Source organism: Panulirus ornatus, chromosome 72, assembly GCF_036320965.1.
Source record: "Panulirus ornatus isolate Po-2019 chromosome 72, ASM3632096v1, whole genome shotgun sequence".
NCBI classification, from domain to species: Eukaryota; Metazoa; Arthropoda; class Malacostraca; order Decapoda; family Palinuridae; genus Panulirus; species Panulirus ornatus.
Genome location: NC_092295.1, coordinates 14,601,354 through 14,615,833, shown reverse-complemented (window position 1 = coordinate 14,615,833; position 14,480 = coordinate 14,601,354). Strand labels below are relative to the sequence as shown.

Here is a 14,480-nt window from a genome sequence, read left to right as displayed (position 1 = left end):
GTTTTTCTCCACTCAAACTTACCTCCCAATTGACTCGACCCTCAACCCTATTGTACCTAATAACCTTGCTCTTATTCACATTTACTCTTAGCTTTCTTCTTTCATACACTTTACCAAACTCAGTCACCAGCTTCTGCAATTTCTCACACGAATCAGCCACCAGCGCTGTATCATCAGCAGACAACATCTGACTCACTTCCCATGCTCTCTCATCCACAACAGACTGCGTGCTTGCCCCTCTTTCCAAAACTCTTGCATTCACCTCCCTAACAATCCCATCCATAAACAAATTAAACAACCATGGAGACATCACACACCCCTGCTGCAAACCTACATTCATTGAGAACCAATCACTTTCCTCTCTTCCTACACGTACACATGCCTTACATCCTCGATAAAAACTTTTCACTGCTTCTAACAACTTGCCTCCCACACCATATATTCTTAATACCTTCCACAGAGCATCTCTATCAACTCTATTATATACCTTCTCTAGATCCATAAATGCTACATACAAATCCATTTGCTTTTCTAAGTATTTCTCACATACATTCTTCAAAGCAAACACCTGATCCACACATCCTCTACCACTTCTGAAACCACACTGCTCTTCCCCAGTCTGATGCTCTGTATATGCCTTCACCCTCTCAATCAATACCCTCCCATATAATTTACCAGGAATACTCAACAAACTATTTTATTTTTTATTTTTATTATACTTTGTCGCTGTCTCCCGCGTTTGCGAGGTAGCGCAAGGAAACAGACGAAAGAAATGGCCCAACCCCCCCCCATACACATGTATATACATACGTCCACACACGCAAATATACATACCTACACAGCTTTCCATGGTTTACCCCAGACGCTTCACATGCCCTGCTTCAATCCACTGACAGCACGTCAATCCCGGTATACCACATCGCTCCAATTCACTCTATTCCTTGCCCTCCTTTCACCCTCCTGCATGTTCAGGCCCCGATCACACAAAATCTTTTTCACTCCATCTTTCCACCTCCAATTTGGTCTCCCTCTTCTCCTTGTTCCCTCCACCTCCGACACATATATCCTCTTGGTCAATCTTTCCTCACTCATCCTCTCCATGTGCCCAAACCACTTCAAAACACCCTCTTCTGCTCTCTCAACCACGCTCTTTTTATTTCCACACATCTCTCTTACCCTTACGTTACTCACTCGATCAAACCACCTCACACCACACATTGTCCTCAAACATCTCATTTCCAGCACATCCATCCTCCTGCGCACAACTCTATCCATAGCCCACGCCTCGCAACCATACAACATTGTTGGAACCACTATTCCTTCAAACATACCCATTTTTGCTTTCCGAGATAATGTTCTCGACTTCCACACATTCTTCAAGGCCCCCAGGATTTTCACCCCCTCCCCCACCCTATGATCCACTTCCGCTTCCATGGTTCCATCCGCTGCCAGATCCACTCCCAGATATCTAAAACACTTCACTTCCTCCAGTTTTTCTCCATTCAAACTCACCTCCCAATTGACTTGACCCTCAACCCTACTGTACCTAATAACCTTGCTCTTATTCACATTTACTCTTAACTTTCTTCTTCCACACACTTTTCCAAATTCAGTCACCAGCTTCTGCAGTTTCTCACATGAATCAGCCACCAGCGCTGTATCATCAGCAAACAACAACTGACTCACTTCCCAAGCTCTCTCATCCCCAACAGACTTCATACTTGCCCCTCTTTCCAAAACTCTTGCATTTACCTCCCTAACAACCCCATCCATAAACAAATTAAACAACCATGGAGACATCACACACCCCTGCCGCAAACCTACATTCACTGAGAACCAATCACTTTCCTCTCTTCCTACACGTACACATGCCTTACATCCTCGATAAAAACTTTTCACTGCTTCTAACAACTTTCCTCCCACACCATATATTCTTAATACCTTCCACAGAGCATCTCTATCAACTCTATCATATGCCTTCTCCAGATCCATAAATGCTACATACAAATCCATTTGCTTTTCTAAGTATTTCTCACATACATTCTTCAAAGCAAACACCTGATCCACACATCCTCTACCACTTCTGAAACCCCACTGCTCTTCCCCAATCTGATGCTCTGTACATGCCTTCACCCTCTCAATCAATACCCTCCCATATAATTTACCAGGAATACTCAACAAACTTATACCTCTGTAATTTGAGCACTCACTCTTATCCCCTTTGCCTTTGTACAATGGCACTATGCACGCATTCCGCCAATCCTCAGGCACCTCACCATGAGTCATACATACATTAAATAACCTTACCAACCAGTCAACAATACAGTCACCCCCTTTTTTAATAAATTCCTTGAAATGAATGAAAAAGAAAGAATGTCACATAATGGTTCAACCTCTGGCTATGGAAAAAAGGAAACGTATAATTTATTTACACAAACTAATACCTCTGTATTTTGAGCACTCACTCTTATCCCCTTTGCCTTTGCATAATGGTACTATACAAGCATTCTGCTAATCCTCAGGCACCTACCATGAATCATACATACTAACCAGTCAACAATACAGTCACCTCCTTTTTAAATAAATTCTACTGCAATACCTCCAAACCTGCTGCCTTGCCGGCTTTCATCTTCCGCAAAGCTTTTACTACCTCTTCTCTGTTTACCAAATCATTTTCCCTAACCCTCTCACTTTGCACACCACCTCGACCAAAACACCCTATATCTCCCACTCTATCACCAAACACATTCAGCAAACCTTCAAAATACTCACTCCATCTCCTCACATCACCACTACTTATTATGACCTCCCCATTAGCCCCCTTCACTGAAGTTCCCATTTGCTCCCTTGTCTTACGCACTTTATTTACCTCCTTCCAAAACATCTTTTTATTCTCTCTAAAATTTATTGATACTCTCTCACCCCAACTCTCATTTGCGCTCTTTTTCACCTCTTGCACCTTTCTCTTGACCTCCTGCCTCTTTCTTTTATACCTCTCCCACTCATTTGCATTTGCAAAAATCGTGCAAATGCCTCTCTCTTCTCTTTCACTAATAATCTTACTTCTTCATCCCACCATTCACTACCCTTTCTAATCAACCCACCTCCCATGCTTCTCATGCCACAAGCATCTTTTGCGCAAGCCATCACTGCTTCCCTAAATATATCCCATTCCTCCCCCACTCCCCTTACCTCCTTTGTTCTCACCTTTTTCCATTCTGTACTCAGTCTCTCCTGGTACTTCCTCATATAAGTCTCCTTCGCAAGCTCACTTACTCTCACCACTCTCTTCACCCCAACATTCTCTCTTCTTTTCTGAAAACCCCTACAAATCTTCACCTTCGCCTCCACAAGATAATGATCAGACATCCCTTCAGTTGCACCGCTCAGCACATTAACATCCAAAAGTCTCTCTTTCGTGTGCCTATCAATTAACATGTAATCCAATAATGCTCTCTGGCCATCTCTCCTACTTACATACGTACACTTATGTATATCTCTCTTTTTAAACCAGGTACTCCCAATCACCAATCCTTTTTCAGCACATAAATCTAGAAGCTCTTCACCATTTCCATTTACAACACTGAACACCCCATGTATACCAATTATTCCCTCAACTGCCACATTACTCACCTTTGCATTCAAATCACCTATCACTATAACCCAGTCTTGTGCATCAAAACCACTAACACACTCATTCAACTGCTCCCAAAACACTTGCCTCTCATGATCTTTCTTCTCATGTGCAGGTGCATATGCACCAATAATCACCCATCTCTCTCTATCCACTTTCAGTTTTACCCATATCAATCTAGAGTTTACTTTCTTACACTCTATCACATACTCCCACCACTCCTGTTTCAGGAGTAGTGCTACTCCCTCCCTTGCTCTTGTCCTCTCACTAACCCGTGACTTTACTCCCAAGACATTCACAAACCACTCTTCCCCTTTATCCTTGAGCTTCGTTTCACTTAGAGCCAAAACATCCAGGTTCCTTCGTCAAACATACTACCTATCTCTGCTTTTTTCTCATCTTAGTTAAATCCACACACATTTAGACACCCCAATCTGAGCCTTCGAGGAGGATGAGCACTCCCCGCATAACTCCTTCTTCTGTTTCCCCTTTTAGAAAGTTAAAATACAAGAAAGGGAGGGTTTCTAGCCATCTACTCCCGTCCCCTTTAGTCGCCTTCTACGACATGTGAGGAATGCGTATATATATATATATATCTATATTTTGCTTTGTCGCTGTCTCCCGCGTTAGCGAGGTAGCGCAAGGAAACAGACAAAAGAATGGCCCAACCGACCCACACACACATGTATATATATACACGTCCACACACACAAATATACATACCTATACATCTAAACGTATGCATATATATACACAGACAGACATATACATATATACACATGTACATAATTCAAATGGATTTGTATGTAGCATTTATGGATCTGGAGAAGGCATATGATAGAGTTGAGAGAGATGCTCTGTGGAAGGTATTAAAAATATATGGTGTGGGAGGAAAGTTGTTAGAAGCAGTGAAAAGTTTTTATCGAGGATGTAAGGCATGTGCATGTGTAGGAAGAGAGGAAAGTGATTGGTTCTCAGTGAATGTAGGTTTGCGGCAGGGGTGTGTGATGTCTCCATGGTTGTTTAATTTGTTTATGGATGGGGTTGTTAGGGAGGTGAATGCAAGAGTTTTGGAAAGAGGGGCAAGTATGAAGTCTGTTGGGGATGAGAGAGCTTGGGAAGTGAGTCAGTTGTTGTTCGCTGTTGATACAGCGCTGGTGGCTGATTCATGTGAGAAACTGCAGAAGCTGGTGACTGAGTTTGGTAAAGTGTGTGGAAGAAGAAAGTTAAGAGTAAATGTGAATAAGAGCAAGGTTATTAGGTACAGTAGGGTTGAGGGTCAAGTCAATTGGGAGGTGAGTTTGAATGGAGAAAAACCGGAGGAAGTGAAGTGTTTTAGATATCTGGGAGTGGATCTGGCAGCGGATGGAACCATGGAAGCGGAAGTGGATCATAGGGTGGGGGAGGGGGCGAAAATTCTGGGGGCCTTGAAGAATGTGTGGAAGTCGAGAACATTATCTCGGAAAGCAAAAATGGGTATGTTTGAAGGAATAGTGGTTCCAACAATGTTGTATGGTTGCGAGGCATGGGCTATGGATAGAGTTGTGCGCAGGAGGATGGATGTGCTGGAAATGAGATGTTTGAGGACAATGTGTGGTGTGAGGTGGTTTGATCGAGTGAGTAACGTAAGGGTAAGAGAGATGTGTGGAAATAAAAAGAGCGTGGTTGAGAGAGCAGAAGAGGGCGTTTTGAAGTGGTTTGGGCACATGGAGAGAATGAGTGAGGAAAGATTGACCAAGAGGATATGTGTGTCGGAGGTGGAGGGAACGAGGAGAAGAGGGAGACCAAATTGGAGGTGGAAAGATGGAGTGAAAAAGATTTTGTGTGATCGGGGCCTGAACATGCAGGAGGGTGAAAGGAGGGCAAGGAATAGAGTGAATTGGAGCGATGTGGTATACTGGGGTTGACGTGCTGTCAGTGGATTGAATCAAGGTATGTGAAGCGTCTGGGGTAAACCATGGAAAGCTGTGTAGGTATGTATATTTGCGTGTGTGGACGTATGTATATACATGTGTATGGGGGGGGGGGGGGTTGGGCCATTTCTTTCGTCTGTTTCCTTGCGCTACCTCGCAAATGCGGGAGACAGCGACAAAGTATAATAATAAAAAAAAAAATATCATGTTTATCCAATGCTATAGAGAAAAATATTAATCCAGGTGTGTGGACATTTCAAGAAAGGAGTGATACAACTCATTCTAATACAAAGAATAAAAAGGAAGTAAGGATTTGTTACAGTAAAATGAAGAACAGGATTAAGACTAGTGAGAGGGATTTCTTGAAAAGCCAAAGTGGTATTAAGACAGTGGACTGAAGACAGAATCAATCAATGATCCATCAAAAGAGATGTTGACACAGTGCTGATGTAATAGGGATTCCATGCACGTGAAAATTGAGTACAATTCTGTTAGTGGGAACAGGTAATGGGAAGACCTAAGTTGGAATGAAAGCATATTATATACTGTTGTTAAACATGGTTATCAATACAGGTGAATATCATACAAATATCATAAACAAGATAGTATCTACTCAAGTAGGTGTACTACTGGCTTTTGGGAGAGGGAAGATCAGATATGAAATGATGTTCACCTTTAATCTCTGTAGTTTTTCAAGGTAAATTCTTGTTATTTCCTCAGTAGTAAATACTTGAGCATGCTCGAGGGGGTCAGCGTCAGAATCTGCTGAATCTAATTCACTATCTGCTTCACGTCGAGGAAGGATGTCACGGGGAAGTGTTGTAATTTCCTCTTCACTATCTGTATCACTTGCATATTCAAGAGCAGCAGAAGCCACACCAGTTACACTTGCTGGGTCAGGAATTGCTGCAAAAAAATAATTCTGTTTAAGACCTCTCTCCTGTGACAACCTATCCATTAGTCAAATGAAAGCCTGAGAGTGCCCAGCATACAATTTTGGATTCATATATGCCCCAAAAGATTCCCTAGTAAGTACATGACAGATGTTACTGGAAGACCAATACAAAAATATGAGGAAACCCATTTGCCCCCACCCTGCTACTTCATTTCTAACCTACCATAGGAGTGGTGGAAGAATGACTCAGTGACAACACTCTTTACTGTAACAGCATAATAATTCATCACACCCATCTTTTGGCATAAGATCAACAAAATAATCAATATGTACCAGAATGACTCAGTGATAACACTCTTTACTGTAACAGCATAACAATTCATCACACCCAACTTTTGGTATGAGCTCCTCAACAAAATAATCAATATGTACCAAGTTGTGAGATGTGGGAAAACAAAGTCAGTAAATGTTTTGTTTGGAATACATGAGAATCACATCATAAACAGAGGAGGAGAAGTACCTACCTATCTAACTACGAGTGCCTCAGTGAGATTCTGCTATGATGCTTGGACTAGTGCAAAGCATTCATCATGTAATCATTATCTAGCTGGAAGTAAGCTCCATGATTCTGTTTGAGGGAAAGACATGGGAGTTGACAATATCCCTAATCTGATGCCAGCACCCCATATTTGGAGGAAAGCTAATGAGATAAAATATCTGCTTGCAAATATCAGAATAGTCTTCTGGCATTTAGATACGGAAATACTTAGCAACTGATCATGTCCTACTTACAACCAAATTTAGATCATTCTTCTCAAGTTTGGTCACCACACCTAAAGAAGCACTAAGAGCTAACTGAGAAGGTCCAGAGGAGGGCAACAAAGATGGCACCAGAATCAAGAAAGACAAGTCACAGTGAAATACTAGAGGCTTTAAATTTTCCCACACTGGTAAAGAAGAGTGAGGGGTGACCTGATTACAATCTTAAAACAGATCAACAGTTCTTCAAAAGATGCAGAAATAATGCACTCAACTAACCAGTCCCTCAACCATGCTACACCTAATAAACTTGCTTTTATTCACATCTAATCTCAACTTTCTCTTTCACATATTCTCCCAAACTCACACTTTCTCCTTTCACATACTCTCCCGAACTCAGTCACCAACTTCAGTAGCTTCTCAATCTAATCTGCCAGCAGTAATTTACCGTCAACAAACAACAACTGACTCACTCCACAGCCCGTCATGCCCACAAACTACATACTCGCCCCTTTCTCCAAGACTTTTGCATTTATGTCTCTCACCACCCCATTCACAAACCAACTGAACCACATTACAAATCCCAGCTGCAGACCAATATTCACTTGGAACCATTTACTCTCCTCTCTTCCTATGTGTAAAGAAGCCGTTCACCTTTGATGAAAACTTCCCACAGCTTCTAGCAGCATTCCTTACACATAATAAATCCTTAAGACTTTCCACAAAGCATCTCAATCAACTCTTATCATATGCTTTCTCTCCAAATCCATGAATGCCACATACAAATAAATATATACACTCAATATGTTTGCCATTTCTTGCATTATAAAAGTAATGATAGGAAGATGAAGAAATGGCCTCATTCGCTGACATACACTGTCTAGTTGACATGTATAATGCACCAACAAACATAGCCCCCCATCTACAATCTGGCCACAGAGACCTTTCCATGATTTCCTGAACTGTTTTATATAGTCAGGTTCAACCCACTGACAGCAGACTGTCTCCAATTTGCTCTATCCCTTTTATATCTTTTACACACTTGGATGTTCAGACCCCAAGCCTTTAAAGCATCCTTCACATCATCTTTCAACCTCCTCTTTGGTTTACCTTTTTTTCTCGATCCCTCTAATTCTGAAATGTATAACTTCTTAGTCATACTTTCCTCACTCAACCTCTCTATATGTCCATAGCATTTCAGTTTATCCTTTTCAGCTTTCTCATGCATACTCTCATAAACTACTATTTCATATTCAATCAACCCACTGCAACAGTGTTTCAATAAGTAGTAAATTCCAGGACCACTTCTTAGCCATTAGTGCCTCATCCTTAACAGGACACTGGCAAAGGGAAACTAGCGCACCATTTGCAGAGGCTCCTACCTGCTAGAAAAATTTTGCTCTATTTTCTAAGATAGGAGGTAACCTCACTTGCAATGATGTATATTGGCTAATGGCAGCCCTCAATTTTAATCATATCCCTGAGGAGTGAAGACTATTCACATACATCAAAGTTGAGCTTTAAAGTTGTTTTGTTGCATGATGCGAATGTATTGCCATCAATTCCAGTCAGTCATACAATCCATATGGAGTGAAGACTATTCACATACATCAAAGTTGAGCTTAAAAGTTGTTTTGTTGCATGATGCAAATGTACTGCCATCAATTCCAGTTAGTCACACAATCCATATAGAGCAATCGTATAACATGAAGCATCTTTGGAAGTGCATAAACTATAAGAAATACCAATGACAGCTTTGTGGTGACTTGAAAGTTGTTGCTATCATGCTTGGGCTGCAGCTGGGTTACATGAAGTTTGGTGTTTCCTATGTGAATGGGACAATCAAGCAAAGACTACCTGTGACAATAAGAGGGCTTCCTGACAGTTGCTGGAACAATGAACATACAGCAGGTAAAATCCAACAAGATTTTACTACCACTTCTGCACATGAAACTGGGCCATAAATAAAAACAGGCAAGCATTTAGGTACCTAGGTGGGAAATTCTCAAAGCTCAGTGAAGCAAAAATCAAGGAGGGTGTTTTCATCAGTTAACAGATCCACAATCTCTTCAGAGACGGGCAGTTCAACCACATCTGCAGTGGTGGCAAGAAGACAGGGTGAAATGCTTTCCAGCAGGTAGCAACCAACTTTCAAGGGTGACAGCTATAAAGAACTGGCAGAAAAACTGTTATCATTCTATCAAAAAATGGACAGCAGTATATCTTTAGAGATATACTTTCTCCACATTCTCCCAATTTTTTTTTTAGCTTACTGCAGCACAATGAGCGAAGAGCACAGTGGACATCTCCATCAATACATCTCAGCGAAAGGGAAATGGTACTAGGGAAAATGGAGGTCATCAGTGTTAAGGGACTTTTGCTGGTTAATGACAAGAGATGCAACAAGATTTGCATACAAGCAACAGGCAAAGAGATGTCAAGTTTAAATGTGGAAAGCTAGTGGCTGTGCCATGCATCACCAATATACAGTGTAATACAAGTAAAGTAAGACAGAGTATTTCTTTTGGAAACCATAGCTAAAAGACCATTTTACTAGTCATTTACATGTTCAGCATCCCAAAGTTCATATGGGGCAACACATATCTCCAAAATATTAGGCAACACATATCTCCAAAACATAATGCAAGTTAAAAATTATTGTTCAGTATCATATTCTCCAAGTTAACCCAGAAAATAAGGAGTTCCAATCTTCTGCCAGCTTGTTGTCTTAAAGAGTCCTCAGTTCTGCTACAATATTCCTATAAGCACTTGATCCATCCCATTAAAAAGGGATTTTAATGAATGATAACACATAAAGGTAGACTATAAGTCCAAAACTCCTTTTACCATTCTGGCCAGCTGTTTGTGTGTCCATCTGGTGGTGGCTCAACTGACTAAGCAGTGTCTCTGGGGTTTCACGAGGCTGACGTCTGCGTGCTGCTCGCTGTCTCAATACAAGAGATTGCCTTGAGTGCTCAGCACAGTATCTGCCGATCAAAAAACTAATAAGCAATACATATAAAATTACATTATCAAAATAATGGAGCTGCATATTAATGGTCTTACATATCAAATACAGAGATGGATACAAGCAAGGTGGGATAACGGTTCCCACAAAAATTGACTGGATTACAAAATGTATAAATGGTGTGGTAATCAAGCAAGGCTCTCGCTCCTCACTATAATGAAAATTATTGTTTCAACCCTCAAACTTCAACATGCCTCACATGTGCCAGTTCAAGGTTACATCATGAGTGAACAGTCACCTATGGTAAATTTATATAAATAAATAAATGTTATCCCTGGGGATAGGGGAGAAAGAATACTTCCCATGTATTCCCTGCGCATCGTAGAAGGTGACTAAAAGGGAAGGGAGCGGGTGGCTGGAAATCCTCCCCTCTTTTTTTTTTTTTCCCAAAAGAGGGAACAGAGAAGGGGGCCAGGTGAGGGTATTCCCTCAAAGGCCCAGTCCTCTGTTCTTAACGCTACCTCGCTATCGCGGGAAATGGCAAATAGTATGAAAAAAAAAAAAGTTACATCCAAGAATTTCTCACTCCAAAGGAGTCTTCATTTCCCTGCTACTGGAAGTAGTGCATCCAAGGGCTGTAGGACCCTCCAAAAAGGTCCTGGCTACACAAGAACTCTTTTATACAAAATTGGTCCTGCGGTTATCACATATGAATAAAAAATAAGTCCACTTACACAACTGCAGTATGCCTCCTTAAAACAGGTCTCAGAGCCATTTTTCAAATAAAATTCCTGCTTTAGCACACATTACCAAAAGACTCACTTTAACACCGCCACACCTGAGCACAGTAGGCTAAATGACTTATATTTTCATACATCATTCTTCTGCATATACATCTTCAACTTTATAATAAAGTGGCTTTTCTGCCTATTAATGCACCAAAGGTAACCTATGAAAGATAAGTAAAAAGGTAAATGATTCATTTTTCTATTATCAAAATAACAAACTTTTGAGAAGAATGCAATACAGAACTATCAGGAGGATATCAACCATCCCTGGGTATGGGGGAGAAAGAATACTTCCTACACATTCCCCACGTGTCGTAGAAGGCAACTAAAGGGGACGGGAGAGGGGGCTGGAAACCCTCCCCTCCTTGTATCTTAACTTTCTAGAAGGGGAAACAGAAGAAGGAGTCACGAGGGGAGTGCTCATCCTCCTCGAAGGCTCAGATTGGGGTGTCTAAATGCGTGTGGATGCAACCAAGATGAGAAAAAAGGAGAATTAGGTAGTATGTTTGAGGAAAAAAACCGGATGTTTTGGCTCTGAGTGAAACGAAGTTCAAGGGTAAAGGGGAAGAGTGGTTTGGGAATATCTTGGGAGTAAATTCTGGGGTTAGTGAGAGGACATGAGCAAGGGAAGGAGTAGCAGTACTCCTGAAACAGGAATGGTGGGAGTATGTGATAGAGTGTAAGAAAGTAAACTCTAGATTGATATGGGTAAAACTGAAAGTTGATGGGGAGAGATGGGTGAATATTGGTGCATATGCACTTGGGCATGAGAAGAAAGATCATGAGAGGCAAGTGTTTTGGGAGCAGCTGAATGAGTGTGTTAGTGGTTTTGATGCACGAGACCAGGTTACAGTGATGGGTGATTTGAATGCAAAGGTGAGTAATGTGGCAGTTGAGGGAATAATTGGTATACATGGGATGTTCAGTGTTGTAAATGGAAATGGTGAAGAGCTTGTTGATTTATGTGCTGAAAAAGGACTGGTGATTGGGAATACCTGGTTTAAAAAGAGAGATATACATAAGTATACATATGTAAGTAGGAGAGATGGCCAGAGAGTGTTATTGGATTATGTGTTAATTGATAGGCGCGCGAAAGAGAGACTTTTGGATGTTAATGTGCTGAGAGGTGCAACTGGAGAGATGTCTGATCATTATATTATGGAGGCGAAGGTGAAGATTTGTAGAGGTTTTCAGAAAAGAAGAGAGAATGTTGGGGTGAAGAGAGTGGTGAGAGTAAGGGAGCTTGGTAAGGAGACTTGTGTGAGGAAATACCAGGAGAGACTGAGTACAGAATGGAAAAAGGTGAGAACAAAGGAGGTACGGGGAGTGGGGGAGGAATGGGATGTATTTAGGGAAGCGGTGATGGCTTGCGCAAAAGATGCTTGTTGCATGAGAAGCGTGGGAGGTGGGCAGATTAGAAAGGTTAGTGAGTGGTGAGATGAAGAATTAAGATTATTAGTGAAAGAGAAGAGAGAGGCATTTGGATCATTTTTGCAGGGAAATAATGCAAATGAGTGGGAGACGTATAAAAGAAAGAGGCAGGAGGTCAAGAGAAAGGTGCAAGAGGTGAAAAAGAGGGCAAATGAGAGATGGGGTGAGAGTATCATTAAATTTTAGGGAGAATAAAAAGATGTTTTGGAAGGAGGTAAATAAAGTGCATAAGACAAGGGAAAAATGGGAGCTTCAGTGAAGGGGGCAAATGGGGAGGTGATAACAAGTAGCGGTGATGTGAGAATGAGATGGGGTGAGTATTTTGAAGGTTTGTTGAATGTGTTTGATGATAGAGTGGCAGATATAGGGTGTTTTGGTCGAGGTGGTGTGCAAAGTAAGAGGGTTAGGGAAAATGATCTGGTAAACAGAGAAGAGGTAGTAAAAGCATTGCCGAAGATGAAAGCCGGCAAGTCAGCGGGTTTGGATGGTATTGTAGTGGAATTTATCAAAAGGGGGTGACTGTATTGTTGACTGGTTGGTAAGGTTATATAATGTATGATTCATGGTGAGGTGCCTGAGGATTGGTGGAATGCTTGCATAGTGCCATTGTACAAAGGCGAAGGAGATAAGAGTGAGTGCTCAACTTACAGAGGTATAAGTTTGTTGAGTATTCCTGGTAAATTATATGGGAGGGTATTCACTGAGAGGGTAAAGGGATATACAGAGCATTAGATTGAGGAAGAGCAGTGTGGTTTCAGAAGTGGTAGAGAATGTGTGGATCAGGTGTTTGCTTTAGAGAATGTATGTGAGAAATACTTAGAAAAGCAAATGGATTTGTATGTAGTATTTATGGATCTGGAGAAGGAATATGATAGAGTTGATAGAGATGCTCTGTGGAAAGTATTAAGAATATATGGTGTGGGAGGCAAGTTGTTGGAAGCAGTGAAAAGTTTTTATTGAGGATGTAAGGCATGTGTACGTGTAGGAAGAGAGGAAAGTGACTGGTTCTCAGTGAATGTAGGTTTGCGGCAGGGGTGTGTGATGTCTCCATGGTTGTTCAATTTGTTTATGGATGGGGTTGTTAGGGAGGTGAATGCAAGGGTTTTGGAAAGAGGGGCAAGTATGCATTCTGTTGTGGATGAGAGAGCATGAGAAGTGAGTCAGTTGTTGTTTGCTGATGATACAGCAATGGTGGCTTATTCATGTGAGAAACTGCAGAAGCTGGTGACTGAGTTCGGTAAAGTGTGTGAAAGAAGAAAGTTGAGAGTAAATGTCAATAAGAGCAAGGTTATTAGGTACAGTAGGGGTGAGGGTCAAGTCAATTGGGAGGTAAGTTTGAATGGAGAAAAACTGGAGGAAGTGAAGTGTTTTAGATATCTGGGAGTGGATTTGGCAGTGGATGGAATCATGGAAGCGAAGTGAGTCATAGGGTGGGGGAGGGGGCAAAAATTCTGGGAGCCTTGAAAAATGTGTGGAAGTCGAGAACATTATCTCGGAAAGCAAAAAGTGGGTATGTTTGAAGGAATAGTGGTTCCAACAATGTTGTATGGTTGCGAGGCATGGGCTATGGATAGAGTTGTGTGGAGCAGGATGGATGTCCTGGAAATGAGACGTTTGAGGACAATATGTGGTGTGAGGTGGTTTGATCGAGTAAGTAATAATAGGGTAAGAGAGATGTGTGGTAATAAAAAGTGTGTGGTTGAGAGAGCAGAAGAGGGTGTTTTGAAATGGTTTGGTCACATGGAGAGAATGAGTGAGGAAAGATTGACAAAGAGGATATATGAGTCAGAGGTGGAGGGAACAAGGAGAAGTGGGAGAACAAATTGGAGGTGTAAAGATGGAGTGAAAAAATTTTGAGTGATCAGGGCCCGAACATGCAGGAGGGTGAAAGGCGTGCAAGGAATAGAGTGCATTTGAACGATGTGGTATACTGGGGTTGACGTGCTGTCAATGGATTGAACCAGGGCATGTGAAGCGACTGGGGTAAACCATGGAAAGTTCTGTGGGGCCTGGATGTGGAAAGGGAGCTGTGGTTTTGGTGCATTATTACATGACAGGTAGAGACTGAGTGTGAACGAATGGGGCCTTTGTT

At 41.6% G+C, this 14,480-nt stretch overlaps 1 protein-coding gene across 2 annotated transcripts in view; it reads right to left on the bottom strand.

Moving 5' to 3' along the window:
- The window catches only part of dgt1 (dim gamma-tubulin 1), a 98,576-nt gene that overhangs the window by 58,358 nt on the left and 25,738 nt on the right, over positions 1-14,480 (bottom strand). For both annotated transcript variants that reach the window (XM_071660732.1, XM_071660734.1), the window contains exons 4-5: positions 10,049-10,188; positions 6,221-6,453 (exon numbers count right to left, since the gene is read on the bottom strand). In XM_071660732.1, coding sequence (XP_071516833.1) covers positions 6,221-6,453; positions 10,049-10,188 — 373 coding nt within the window. The remainder of the gene's footprint in view (positions 1-6,220; positions 6,454-10,048; positions 10,189-14,480) is intronic.